Genomic DNA, 13235 nt, shown 5'->3' with positions numbered 1-13235 from the left:
ATCCTATTCAAGTAAGAGACACTACTAGTAAAAGTTGCGCATTTGTGCATACATGATTTACATCTGTTAATCAATGGAAAAGGATCAAGTTTGATGCTTGAAAGAGGAAAGGCAAGGCTTAATTTGGAGTTCCATATATGGCAAAAGGGAATTTTACTCAAGCCAAGTGATATCAGTTGCTACCATCATCATCATGCATGAGATAAAGAGGTTATGGGAAAGAGGAGAGATCGATACAGAGAAGCCAAAAATAGAAAGTGAAGAAGGAAAAGATGAAACATATGAGGCTAGGGGATAGCTATTTATCTCTTCGACATTTGAAATTCAAGATGTTTTAATAATGGATTCTCATTAATAAATAATAATACAGCAAGTTTGGGTTGAGTGGGTTTTGAAATTCTTATAAGAACAATGCTAGTAGTACCCAATAACCCACCTTATCAACTAATAAAACTTAGTTGTGAATTAGTTAATCATGCAATAGACCTTCAAATTTCTGGTGTGGTAGTTGTGAATCAAGTAATAGACCTTCAAATTTGATCATGTTTCTATGATCATAAAGAAGGTGGTCAGCCGTACAATGAACTTGTTTTCAACAGAAAGCATACACACAATATGAATAAACGCACCATATATTTACCATACAACATGGATTCTCTTCATACTTGGAACCGCATGGGAACACAATTGTAGCTTATGAATGATAAATATGTGTATTTTCTCCTATATTTACGAACAGAAGAAAGCATACAAGCATCGAAGGCAAATTCACCAATTTGAACAAGATTTCCAGCTTGAAACTGTACCATCATCACCCAGATGTCATTGAATTCAGCTTCTTTTCATACATTTTGGCACGTCGAAGAGCGTCCAAGGCTTCAGCTTGTTTTCCTGAACGTTTCAAATTAACCGCCTTTCTTTTTTCATCTTTGATTCTTTCTTCTAACTGAATTCTTTCTTGGTTAGAGTTTTCACCTTTAGTGACATTGGATTTCACAGGCTCTTGTCTCTCCGGGCCTCTTGATGCAACATTAGCATCTTCGATTCCAATAGCTTTCAGAGCAGATAAGAGTTGAGGATCGAGAAAATCCTCAACAGTCACATCTTCGGCTGCATCTGGTTTATTGGCATCATGGGCTGCCAACTCCTCCAACTGGGTTTCGATCGCCTTCGCCTTTTCAAACTCGGCTTCTGCTTCCACTGTGTGGCCCTCCCTCCGTAGTTTTAGGGCTTGGCGTTTGTGGCCCAGGGACTCCTGTTGCAGCTTGAACCGATCACGGCTACTCAATGGTTTTGAAGCAACAGTTGTTGACTCTTGCTTCGCGGCAACACTTGTTGACTCTTGCTTCTTTACAGCATGAGATGCATCAGGAACATTATTTGCAGAAGAAGTAATTGGCTGCACACTTCCATCCTCCAAACTCTTCTCTAACAGCTTGGCCTGCCGGAGTTCTTCTTTAGCTTCTGCAAGTTTCCCTTCTCTTTTCAAAGTAACTGCCTTCCTTTTATGAGCTAAAATATCCTGATGTAGGTGGTCCATGGAAGCATAATTCTGAGCAGCATTTAACTTGCTAATGTTAGGTTTTTCATTTGTGCCAGTCAATTCTCTTTTAGTGGTAACACGGTTTTTGAGTTGCTGATCTTGGCTGAGATTTTCCGAGGAGTCCAAATGAATAGGATTACTTGTTTGAGATGAACTTGTTGAACCATCACTAGTAAGTCTATCTATTGAATGCATGGAGTGGCCAGCTGAAGTGATATTATCAGTTGTTTGTGCTGTGTTCATCTTTTCTGCAAGATTTTCCCTTGAAGCACTCACCTTGGCTGATAATGGATCCTTATTTTCGATTGGCTGAGAGGGAGGAAGCACTGAATTACCTGACTCCCTTAAGAATGGAATATTTGTGTCTGAACCTTTATCCGCTTCAACAGTTGATCTCAAACTCTCAGGTTTTTCCTGTAAGTCAGATGATTCAGGCATTACTGATTTTTCATCCTCCATTTGAGCTTCCAGACTCTTGGCCATTCTTAAAACTTCCTCAGCTTCTTCTATTTCTCCTTGGCGCCTTAAAGCAAGAGCCTTCCTTTTCAATGCTAAAAGTTCTCTTTGAATCTCACCCTTACTCCTAGAAGCTTTAGCAGTAATACCTGAAGACGAATTGTGTATATATGGTTCCTTTTTAGCTGGATCTTTTTTTACAGTCACAGGTTCAAATTCATCCTTCCACCCCAGATTGATGAGCATGGAATTCAAGGCGGGGTCACGCATATCCTCTTCCGAAACAAGAGTATTGCTTTCTTCATCAATTGCAGATTCAACTGGAGGATTTAAGATTTCATGTGTCATCATAGTAGCCTCAACCCGTGCTTCATTTTTTGGTGCTTCCAACTCTGAAAGCTCCGTTTCCAATGCTTTAGCCATGCTTAGCACTTCCTCTGCATCTTCAGCTTTCCCTTCACGCCTGAGAGCAAGGGCCTTTCTCTTTAATCCCAAGAGCTCCCTCTGGATTTGACCCTTATTTTTTCTTGGTGCTCTAGAATTCTTAGTTAAAGAAGCATCACTGACAGGCAGAGAATGATCATTTTCTTTCTTCAAAAGCTTGCTTGGAGAACTAGAAGGTTCATTACTGTCATCATTCCAACCCAAGTCCTTAAGGAGTGAAAGATAGGCTGGATCAGACATATCTTGATCTGTCACATCATCTTCACTTCCTTCCTCAACTTGCATATTTCTATGAATATCAGAATGCTTTCTTGATGTATGCAAGACATTGTCTGTGGTACTACTTATCTGAGGTGCTTTGAGATTTGAAGCCTTGTCCAACTCTGTCAGCTGACGCTCAAGATCAGCCCCCTTTCGCATTTCTTCCTCTGCTTCGTTCAGTTTTCCTTCCCTTCTCAAGGTAAGAGCCTTCTTTTTCGAGCTCAAAAGCTCTCTCTGAATCATCAGTCGGCTTTTTGATGCCATTTTTGAAGCAGAAGTATTAGTGGCATTAGTATTTCTCTCATCAAATTGAATGGAGTCTGATCCATTACCTGTAATGTCAGAACTCATATTTTTCTGAACAGCAGTGGACTTTTCAAATATGGTGCTGTCTTCCGACTCAAAGCCCCTTTCTAATAACTTCGCCTTTTTTAAGGATGCCATTGCTTCTTCAGTATTACCTGCCCGCTTCTGATTAAGAGCTTCTCTTTTCAAATATTGAATTTCACTAAGCACTGCTTCTTTGTCAATGGTTTGGGACTTTATGAATGTTTGTTCAGGTTCAGTCCAACCTATTGACTCCAAAGCAACAGCTAATTCAGGGTCCATCATATCCTCTTCAGTCACTTCAAAATTAGCACCAAGATCATCAGAAATATGAATAAGGCCATCAAGATCAAAACCTTTCCCATGATCATGCAGATTTGAACCTTCTTTTTCACTATCCATGCTACGGATAAGTGCTGATAGTTCATCATCAGAATCTTCAGCTTCAGCTAGGAGTTCCTGTTCTTCCAGCTGCTTTTCAAGAATTTTAGCTCTTTTTAATTCCTCTTTCGCCTCTGCAAGCCTACCCTCACGCTTCAATGTAAGAGCCTTTTTTTTCAGAGCAACAACCTCAGTCTTGTCAATTCTGCTGCCCTTTTCTTCACCAGTCTTCGGACGGACTTCTCCAATGATTGATGACAGTTCACCCTCCAAACTCAAGCTTGCTGGCTTTCTATCTTCACTATGTAGATCCATATCAGACCAACCCAGCTCTCTAAGTTCAGACATAAGATCATCCTTTTCTTTACCCGCATGAGGAAGTGACTTTGTTTTACTGCCAACCTCTTCTGGACTACCTTTGTTATGAATGTCTGACAAGTTTCCAGAAGATAACATCTTCTTACGGTTCTTCCTTAACTGAATTTCCAAAGAATCAGCCTGCCTCTCAAGTTCCTTTCCTCTCTTAAAAGATCTCAAGGCCTCCTCAGATTTCCCTTCTCCTTTCAGAATTTTGTACTTCCTTTTTTCCTCCAATGCTTGCTGACGTAACTCATCAGGAGTGGTGGATCCAACATCAATGCAAAGAATATCAGGCTTATCATTTGAGACAAATTGTTGTATTTCGCTGTCATCAGAATTAGAAAATCCCTTAGCACTTGAAGATGATGCAGTGCCAATTGATTTTTGACTGCTGGGAGCTTTTTCCTCTCTACCAGAACCAAGAATCTGGCTTAAAACTTCATCCTCATCTCTAGAAGTTGATTTCACGTTCCCTGGATGAATTGAAGTGAATATTTGAAAATATGGAACTGAAGTGATAAAGAAAGAAAGAACATAATTGACAGAGTACAACTCCAGTGTAAACTAGTACACATACAAAAGATTTTGTTTTTCAAAAAAAAAAAGGAGAGAGAAAAGAAAAACACCTCTTCCCAATCTGCGTCCCTGTCTCAACTCAAACCGGGCTGCCTCTTCTAGCTTCTTACATGGTTCACAAATACGTACAGGGGAATCACCTTGTCCACGTAAAACCATTCTTTGCTGGGTACAACTGTTGCAAAACAAGCCCCCACACCTTCTACAATGATGCTGAAACATGAAAGAAAACTGCCTATTAAATTTTGGACAATTACTGCTAACATAGTTCCAATAAGACTCTTATAAGCAAACATGGAGAAGCATATTCCGGCATATGGATCCCATTTTTCAATTTTCACAGAAGACCAAAAATACTGACTTAACCCATCTCATTGTGTTTATTGAGACCAAATTCCATTTGACTAAAACAGAAACATTGAAGTACCCATCTCATTGAAAATACAGATGCAATGAAGAAGGGAAGTGGTACCAAAAGATCAAAACACAACCACAAGACATAGACAGATGTTCTTTTCGACATTTACATAAATGAGTAGGAAGTAAATTCGCACGTATTCTCCCAATGGGAAAATGAGCAAACGAACTACTCTTGTATTCATCGATCAAAGAGAAAAGCACAGCATTTTGACAGTTGGAAATACTTAAACTCTTGTAATGCAAAGCCAATAAGTTAAGAGATAGTCATTTAGCTAGGATCGAGTAAGAAGCAATCTAACACATAATTATACACATACAATAATATCTCTTATAAGCATGGCATTTACATACAATTAAACCATGTAATTGAAAATTCAGTCAGCTTAACCGGATTATCCAATCACTGACGACTAATTTTCAAATCACTTTTAACTTAATGAGAACTAACTATCCGTGAACGTAACAACATCAATGACAAAATTTCAATCGATCAGGAAAAAATTAGTGAGAACTAGCATAACCAAAAAAGTAAAAAATAAAAAATAAGCCATCGTTCTAAGAGAAATTAAAATCATGGGCTTAGTTTCAACATTTGCTCATAGAAGAAGAAAAGAATGAACAATCGGATCATGAATAATATGAAACAGAACCCAAAAGAATACAATAAAATAAAAAGAAGAAGAACCTTGCGATTGATGAAGGTGAACTGAGAGGAACATCCCTGGCAGTGTGAGGAATCGACGACCCAAGTATTCCCTCGCAGTGAAGGCTTTGGCGGCAACCCGATCTTCTCCAACATGTTACTCCCTTTCTTTTGTGATCTTGTGTATTCTTAAAATCAAACTATGAAGCGGAGAGAGAAAAAAGGATAGGGAAAGATAATTAGTCTGGTTTCGTGGGAGAGAGAAAAACGATGAAATCGGTGAAGAAGAAGAAGAAGAAGAAGTAGAAGAAAAGTGGCGATGGTTGCAAGCTGCCGATCCCGAAACGCGTACGTGACTCCGATTCTTGTACGCCCGGTTTAGCCAGTTTCACATACGCGTGCAAAACAGCAATGCTACGTCGTCGTTTTGCTTTACCTTTGCGTTTATTCATTTTTCAGATTAAATCAATTTTTGGTTCCGGAAAGTATTGTGAATTTTTACCATGCATGCTAGGTCAAATATTTTTAAACTATTTAGTTTAATTCACTATTATTCTGTTTGATTTTACTCCGTAAGTCCGTATACAAAAAATATTTTTTTTTTTATTTTGAGATTTCATTTAATCCCTTTTCATGTGTAATGAATAAGAAAATTAATTATTTTGCTAATAAATTTTAGAAAAATAAGTTTAATTGTTATGAAGCATGCACCTAACAATTTTATACTCACGTTTGATTATATCAAATACTATTATATAGATAAAAATAATTAACTTACACATTCATTTGTTTATATATAACAAAAGGATCAATGTAGAGATAAGCAGCCACAATTTTTCATTGAATCTTCTTAAGTCAGGACACATCTGAGTGGAGTAACATACATACCTTTATAGTTGGAAGAATAATTCCCAAGAATTTCTTCCAACATATACTGCTGGACCAGTTCAGGAAAGCTAAGGTAAGTAGGTAACTTTGCATTTACTCCACAATAATATGAATAAGGATGATGGTGGTACTTGAAATATTTGTAGGTGTTTTTTTTCCTCTTGTTTGTTCTAATCTTCAAATTTATGCATTACATTTCCCTCATTTATATTTATTTCATCAGAATGATATATTATCTTATCTAATGCTTGAGGATGCTTATGTGTTAGGAAGAATCAAACAATGTTGTATTCTCGATTTAAAGGATACTTTCATGACTTCAATACCTAATTATTGGAAGCATAAAATGAACTGCAAGTTTCCTTTCTCACTATTACCCTTCTCTTGTTTCCATAAAGTTGGAAGCATAAAATCTTTCTTTTCAATGTACTTTTGAGTTTTAAAATCTAAATTTTGCTGAGCAGGTCACTGATTTTGGGCTTTCCAGACCTCATGCTTCGATTGTCCGAGGAACTTTTGGATATCTAGATCCAGAGTATATGTCTACAAGAACCTTCACTGAGAAGAGTGAAGTTTATAGTTTTGGTATGCTACTCTTTGAGCTTATTACTGGCAGGAATCCACAGCAAGGTCTCATGGAATATGTAAAACTAGTAAGAACCGTGTCTTCATGTGGGATTCTCAGTGTTCTCAAAGGCTTTGATAGTTTTATGTTCTGGTATGGTGTAGGTCTTGATTTTAAAGTTATGAACTTGGAGAGTATGAAAATTAACCATGAATTAATCCATATTTTAGTAAAGTAATTAACCATGAATTGAACTAATCCATCACAAACACAGTAGGAAATTGACAGTAATAAGCCTACTGTTTCCTTGATTTAGGTTATTGTTTAAATTAATACATCACACTGGACTTCAAGAAATAGCTAGTTATTACATAACAAGCGTAAAGCATGCTGAAGGCATTGGATTTATCAAGATCTAGTTCTTGAGGGCACCCTTAGTCTTTAAGTATTCCACAGTCTGATCATAAATTTCTTCAACTCCATACTTGAAACTGAAGCCTTCTTTGATCAGCTTCTCAGAAGAGACGATTAACTTTGTTTTGGAGGGGAAATCATTGAATCTGCAATTTCAAACATGATGCTTGTGTTAAATTGAAAATGGGTTGAAAACGGTATACATAATAAAGGCTTCACATAGAACTGCAATATGAAATCAACAAAACATGATTCTCAAAATTCACACCAAATTTCAGATTAGAAGCTTACTCAGTTGGAACTTTATACTGAGGGTACCGTTTGTTAAGAAACTTAGCAAGCTCAGGAACACTAGTGTTGTGGCCACAGCAAATGTATCTACCAGAAGCTGATTCCTTCTCTGCCACAAATATATGTGCCCGGCAAATATCCTCCACATGAGTTATGGATATTGAACCTGACAGCATCTGCATTCCTTTCAAACCATTTATGAGGAAATCGTTGCCTGCAGGGTTTCAAAGAATACCATTATTGAAACATGAATGAACTCAATTACTATTAGGAGTATTTGTGATGTTTTTTGAACCTGTTATAAGGCATGTGGCAAGGCCAACACTAGATGGGATATCTGGGGTGAGAGAAGGACCAACTGTGAGGGTAGGTATGAGAGTGATGAGATTAATGTGATTCTCTTCAGCAAATTTCCATGCAGCCTTCTCAGCTAGTGTTTTGGATGCTGGATATCCCTGAACATTTGGATTACCAACTTCACTTTTAGTATCTATCATCATTCAATAATATAGTTTTGGTTTCTATTTACATTACCCAAGTAGGTGGCTTTGCAGTGTTCAAGAATTCAATATCAGTCCAGTTGGTTTCATCCATGACCAAACCTGTCCCATTGAGTTGGTTTATAGTTACTGCAGCTGCCGATGATGTCAGGATTACTCTTTTAACTTGTTTTGCTTTTGAACATGCTTTCAACACATTCAGGACACCTTTTATTGCTGGCTTTATCATGTCATTCTGCAACATGTCACTCTTTTTTAATTCAATCACTCATTCACACGTTTAAAAGTATCTAATTTCAATGTAAAATACCTCAGGGTCTTCAGAAGCAAAGTTGACAGGGGTAGCAAGTTGGAAGACTAGTTCACAACCTGCTATTGGGGCATCAAAATCTTCTTCCACTGTTAACTCTGCTCTAAATATCTTCAACTCTCCCAGACTTTTTAGTGCCAATAGGTGAGATATTTTCTTAAGATTATCTGCACACAATTGCCCTCTTAAGAGATTAATTAAATAACGTTTTGTTCAATTCAATAGAATAAAATGGTAACTTCAATACATTTTTAAAATTTATTGGAATAACCTATTGATGAAACGTATTATTAGAGAATGCATGGTAGAGAGTGTTTGAGTGAATGGGCCAACCTACCTGGGTTTCTAACAGTGGTGTTGACGGCATAACCTTTCTGAAGCAACTGCTTTATGAGCAAAGAAGCCACAAAACCTGTTCCACCAATGACGCATGCCTTCTTCTTATTCTCCATTTGGTTCTCGATGCTAGCCATGTTCAAAGATGTAATGGGATAATGGAGAGTTATACATACTTGATTGCTCCTTAAATAATAGGGTGTTCCATTTCCATCAGTTACTTGAACATGCACGTGACCAACGCATCAACAACAAGTCCTATGAAACTAGCTGAACAAATCTATCAATTTGGTAAGAGAGATATATCCATTAAAGTTATTTAACCTTCGTATATTCATTTCAATATTTTTAATTATCAATTCCCACCTCACCTTCCACACTCACATGATACATCTACTATTCTAATATCTAACGTTTCACCTGCACAAGCATATAACAATAGCTAAAGGTGGGGAGAATTCTTATATATATATTGCTACAATTTTTATGATAAAGATATTACACTTGAAAATTGAAAAGAGTTTTAAATATGAATTGTTCAAGATATAATGTTTATTTTTAGAATTGTTATACACCTTATTTAACATTTGAAAGTTTGACATTTATTTTTTTATTATATGATATAATTAAAAAATATTAAATTTATTTTATCTTAATTATCCTATAATTAATGTAGTCTTTATTGAACTTAATAATTCATGTGGGACTCGGTAACGCTGTATTTCCCATGGAGAATGGAGATGTATAAGAACGTTTTCCAATCATGAAAAATGAAGGTGCATAATATGGGATGAGAAGCCCGTTTTGGCTCCCTGTATTGCCATATTTTTTTTTTCTGCCCATGATATCTCTCGTTCCGATAGGTTAAAAGCTAATTTATTGTGAATCTGGATTTCATTTAAGAGTTCGTCGTTGGACAATAAATTGCTGTTACATACACAAGGCGGAATTCAAAATCCCAACACTTACTTAAACCGTGAATTGATGTTTAACAATATAATAACCAAATTTAGATTTTGAGCACTTATTATTCATGCCTGTTGGCTTTTGTGACCTAAATCTAATCACTCAAGTCCTAAGGGCTTCCACAATGTTAGTGGAAATATACACAAAATTTCACTAGATTTCTCTTGCGATGTGAAGCACCTAACTAATTTAAATGTGAGAGAATGGTAGTAAGGTAGTTTGATTAAAATTTTTCCCCTGTAATTTACTGCAAATGTCCAATGCTTTATATTTCTTTAGTTAATCAACATTTCCATGCTCTATCAGATAATTCTTTTTCTGCCCCTCTTTTACCAACTGATCTACTAAAGACTATATATAGAAATTAGAATAGATGTCAAAATCTATGGCTATATAACAGAAACTAATGGCTATATCTTTTAAGTATTTGTCATCTTCGATGGATCCCATAAATCTAGACATAAATCCAATCTGTTAAGACTTCGTCAACGTCGTCACCATCTCCCTCCTTCTCTACCCTATAATTTCCATGGCCACATTGTCTACCACTCCGATCACTTCCTTTAACTTTTTTTCCGAACTAATATTCAGTAATAGTCAGTTTTTATACGAGCGGCGATAACGACATTGCTCGCTGTACTGATAGTTTGGACGCGAGGTCAAAATTGTTTACCGGTTTGGACTCTGGGAGAGAAGGAATGAAGCACTCGGAACCCATTTCAATTGAGATTTTGCATATGATGTCAAAGAAAAATCTTTTCATGATGTCCTAATGTCCAACAATCTATATTGCTTGCCGGAAAATGGAGAAAGACGTGCCATTGAGGTAGTTGTGGAATTTAGTCTTGAAAATGTGGTGGACGTTGTCGGAGTTGGAGATGATATTGTTATTGAGGACGTGGAGGTGGATGCTTCTGGTGGATGAAGTGCGAAGGAAGTGGGTGTACCAGTCATAGAGATTTGAGAAGTGTGTGGTCCATGACATGTTGAGGTAGGTACGACACGCATGGCAGTTACACCATGACTTGATCTTGGAGTTGAAGAGAAAGAAGGAGAAGATGATTGTGAAAGTAAAGAAGAAGAATATAAATGTTAGGGTTATGCAAGATACGACGGAAATTAGGAAAGAACAATGTTTCCGAATAGAAGGGGCATGGACTATTTTGTCTCCCGTTAGAATTAACGGAGCAAAAATCCCAAATACTAATAGAATTAATTGCAAAAAACCCAAATACTAATAGAATTAATTGTTAGGAATCAATCGAATAATTAATTTTAATTTAGGGCTAAAATATCTAATCCAAAATTTTTTGGAGATTAAAATGAATAAATACTCTTATTATTGTTATTATTGTTAAAAGGAAGGTATTCAAACTAAAATCATTTTTTAATAATAAATTTATCAATTTCAAAATAAATATTAATTTAATAATTAGTACAGCGAAAAAATCAATGTATCTAAACATAATTATATAAAAATACTTTTTTTTTCTAAATGTAAAGACCTAAACAAAAAATTTCGCCAAACTTTTTTATCTAATTCATTAGACGTATTCTGCTTCAGTATTCAGCATTGATAAATACTGCAACTACAATTATATACTCTAGTAAAAGGCAAACAATAACCACTGAAGTATGGAACATGAATTAGGAAATCTGCTATGCTGGGTTTTCAAATAAACCACTTAAGATTTAGCAATCCAGCAGTACAAAGCAATATCAGAAAGGAGGCATTCAACTAACGATGGGAATAATGAGAACTAAAGCCATGGCAACTTCCAGAAAATAAAATAACATCGTTGGAAACTATTTTTGCCTAGTCCACTGAGTGTAAAGTTCACTCTGTTAAGTAGCAATAAATATTAGAACCAAAAACTCGCTCTTTAGCATTAATCAAAACATATAATTTTTCTTGGTACTTGAAAGCATATTCTGTCTCTGAATCACTGGTCAAATTAAATGATATCTTTATTTGCACTATTTGGGTTCAATCATCAGTCTCATCTAGTAAATGCCCGTAAATTTTGTTCCAACGCTCTGAAGCTTCTTCTGGTGTGCGGAAAGTCCAAATGTGAGGCTTTGAACTCTCACGAGCTTCCAGAATTTCCTGCACAAAGTAATTCATCTTATTACCAGCTGAAAGCTTATTTTGATCCTGCGACTTGTGCAATGCAACAATGAAAAAGCATGAACATGAATGAGGCCATTCCATATCAATAATGATACTTCACCGCACAGTATGTTATAAAGAGTTACATACACACACATCCATAGTATACACATACCACATGAAGATTGCAAGCAATAGACAAACAATGCAAAGAGGAAGAATACCAAAAAAGATCATTTGAAAAACATAGCTATAAGCATTCAGACTCCACATAAATTATAATCAAGCTGCAGAAGAACTACCCCTCCTAGCATTGATATCTGCCTTCACTTTTCCATTACTGCCAACTCTAGCATAGGATTGATCATGAAATCCAATTCGGTTCTAACTGTAACTATGTAGGCAGCATGACAGCAAAAACATTGCAAAATCTAATGTATCACTTAACATAAAAATCAGAGATTTGGGAGCTGAGAATAGTAAAACAGATTTGAGGATATTAACTTAGAAGTATAAAATCAACACAAAGAAAATGTTTCCATCATCTATAAAATTAAATATTCATCCAATTACAGAGCACAACACACGAAACCAGAAAGGATGAGGAGGCAACCAACCTGGACCTCGGATTCCCTCTTCGTCTTGAGATTTAAGCAATCAAACATGGCTTTCCATTGCTTGGAACAATTATCAAGAACACCAACCCTGTAATATTGCTGCATCTGATGAACGGGGGCTGCGCGTATTCAAACATTAGTAGTATTTAGCTAACCAGATTGAGAAAATAGGGTTAAAGACAGTAACGGAAGAGGGATGAATGGAATTACAATAGCAGAACCAGAGAGCATCGAAGCAAGCGGAGCACTTCAATTCGCGCTTAACAGTAGAGCCGCGTGGATGTTCCTTCTCTTCCGCCTTAGACATAACAATCTGAGATAAAGTCAATATTTCTTTGACAGTTGCCAAATTTTGGAGCTATGATTATGAATTGATTGCTGGAAACCGAACAAAAATATAGAAGCAATGAAATAATGAACCCCGTCAGCAATGTAGAAACCAAACCAGTGGATTTTCGGCGCAGGAGGAACGACGATGAGGGGAAAATGGGGAAGTGAGGTGGAGATTAACGATTTGTTAAGTGCTTCAGCGTTGCCCTCTCTTTTCAACAGAGACCAGAAGATCGTGCCTGGCGGAGCACGCAGTAGCTACGGCGGTCCCTATCTTTCTCTCTCTTTTTTTGGATAATGGGTTTAGGATTTGGGCCCCTTTGCTGGATTGGGCCAGTCAACGGGGAGCTGGCCGAATAGTAGTTGACCATAAGAAAAGGGACATGATACTCGTCATCATCCAATTAAATTTAATGAAGAAACTAACTTAGATTGGTGGAGTCCGTTTAAGCAAATGTCTGAGAGTTTGAATTTTACTTTGTAATTTGTACATGTAG

The 13235-nt window shown here is 36.6% G+C and overlaps 3 protein-coding genes across 3 annotated transcripts; all 3 read right to left on the bottom strand.

Moving 5' to 3' along the window:
* Positions 1-465: 465 nt before the first annotated feature.
* LOC130967741 (uncharacterized) lies at positions 466-5774 on the bottom strand. Its single transcript, XM_057892732.1, has 3 exons — positions 5454-5774; positions 4399-4561; positions 466-4245 (listed from the first exon to the last, which is right to left on the bottom strand). The coding sequence occupies exons 1-3, from the start codon at positions 5565-5567 to the stop codon at positions 812-814; spliced, it is 3711 nt and encodes a 1236-aa protein (XP_057748715.1). The 5' UTR covers positions 5568-5774; the 3' UTR covers positions 466-811.
* A 1364-nt stretch (positions 5775-7138) lies between these two features.
* Positions 7139-8853, bottom strand: LOC130969999 (anthocyanidin reductase ((2S)-flavan-3-ol-forming)). Its single transcript, XM_057895934.1, has 6 exons — positions 8717-8853; positions 8380-8546; positions 8104-8304; positions 7865-8024; positions 7570-7783; positions 7139-7424 (listed from the first exon to the last, which is right to left on the bottom strand). Exons 1-6 carry the CDS (start codon positions 8850-8852, stop codon positions 7280-7282), a joined length of 1023 nt encoding a protein of 340 aa, XP_057751917.1. The 5' UTR covers position 8853; the 3' UTR covers positions 7139-7279.
* Positions 8854-11319: 2466 nt separating this feature from the next.
* LOC130969506 (uncharacterized) lies at positions 11320-13009 on the bottom strand. The gene is made up of 4 exons (XM_057895259.1): positions 12854-13009; positions 12619-12721; positions 12409-12527; positions 11320-11788 (listed from the first exon to the last, which is right to left on the bottom strand). Exons 2-4 carry the CDS (start codon positions 12713-12715, stop codon positions 11669-11671), a joined length of 336 nt encoding a protein of 111 aa, XP_057751242.1. The 5' UTR covers positions 12716-12721; positions 12854-13009; the 3' UTR covers positions 11320-11668.
* Positions 13010-13235: the final 226 nt, after the last annotated feature.

This window comes from Arachis stenosperma, chromosome 3, assembly GCF_014773155.1.
Source record: "Arachis stenosperma cultivar V10309 chromosome 3, arast.V10309.gnm1.PFL2, whole genome shotgun sequence".
Lineage (NCBI taxonomy): Eukaryota > Viridiplantae > Streptophyta > Magnoliopsida > Fabales > Fabaceae > Arachis > Arachis stenosperma.
This window is presented reverse-complemented; position numbering and strand designations above follow the sequence as displayed.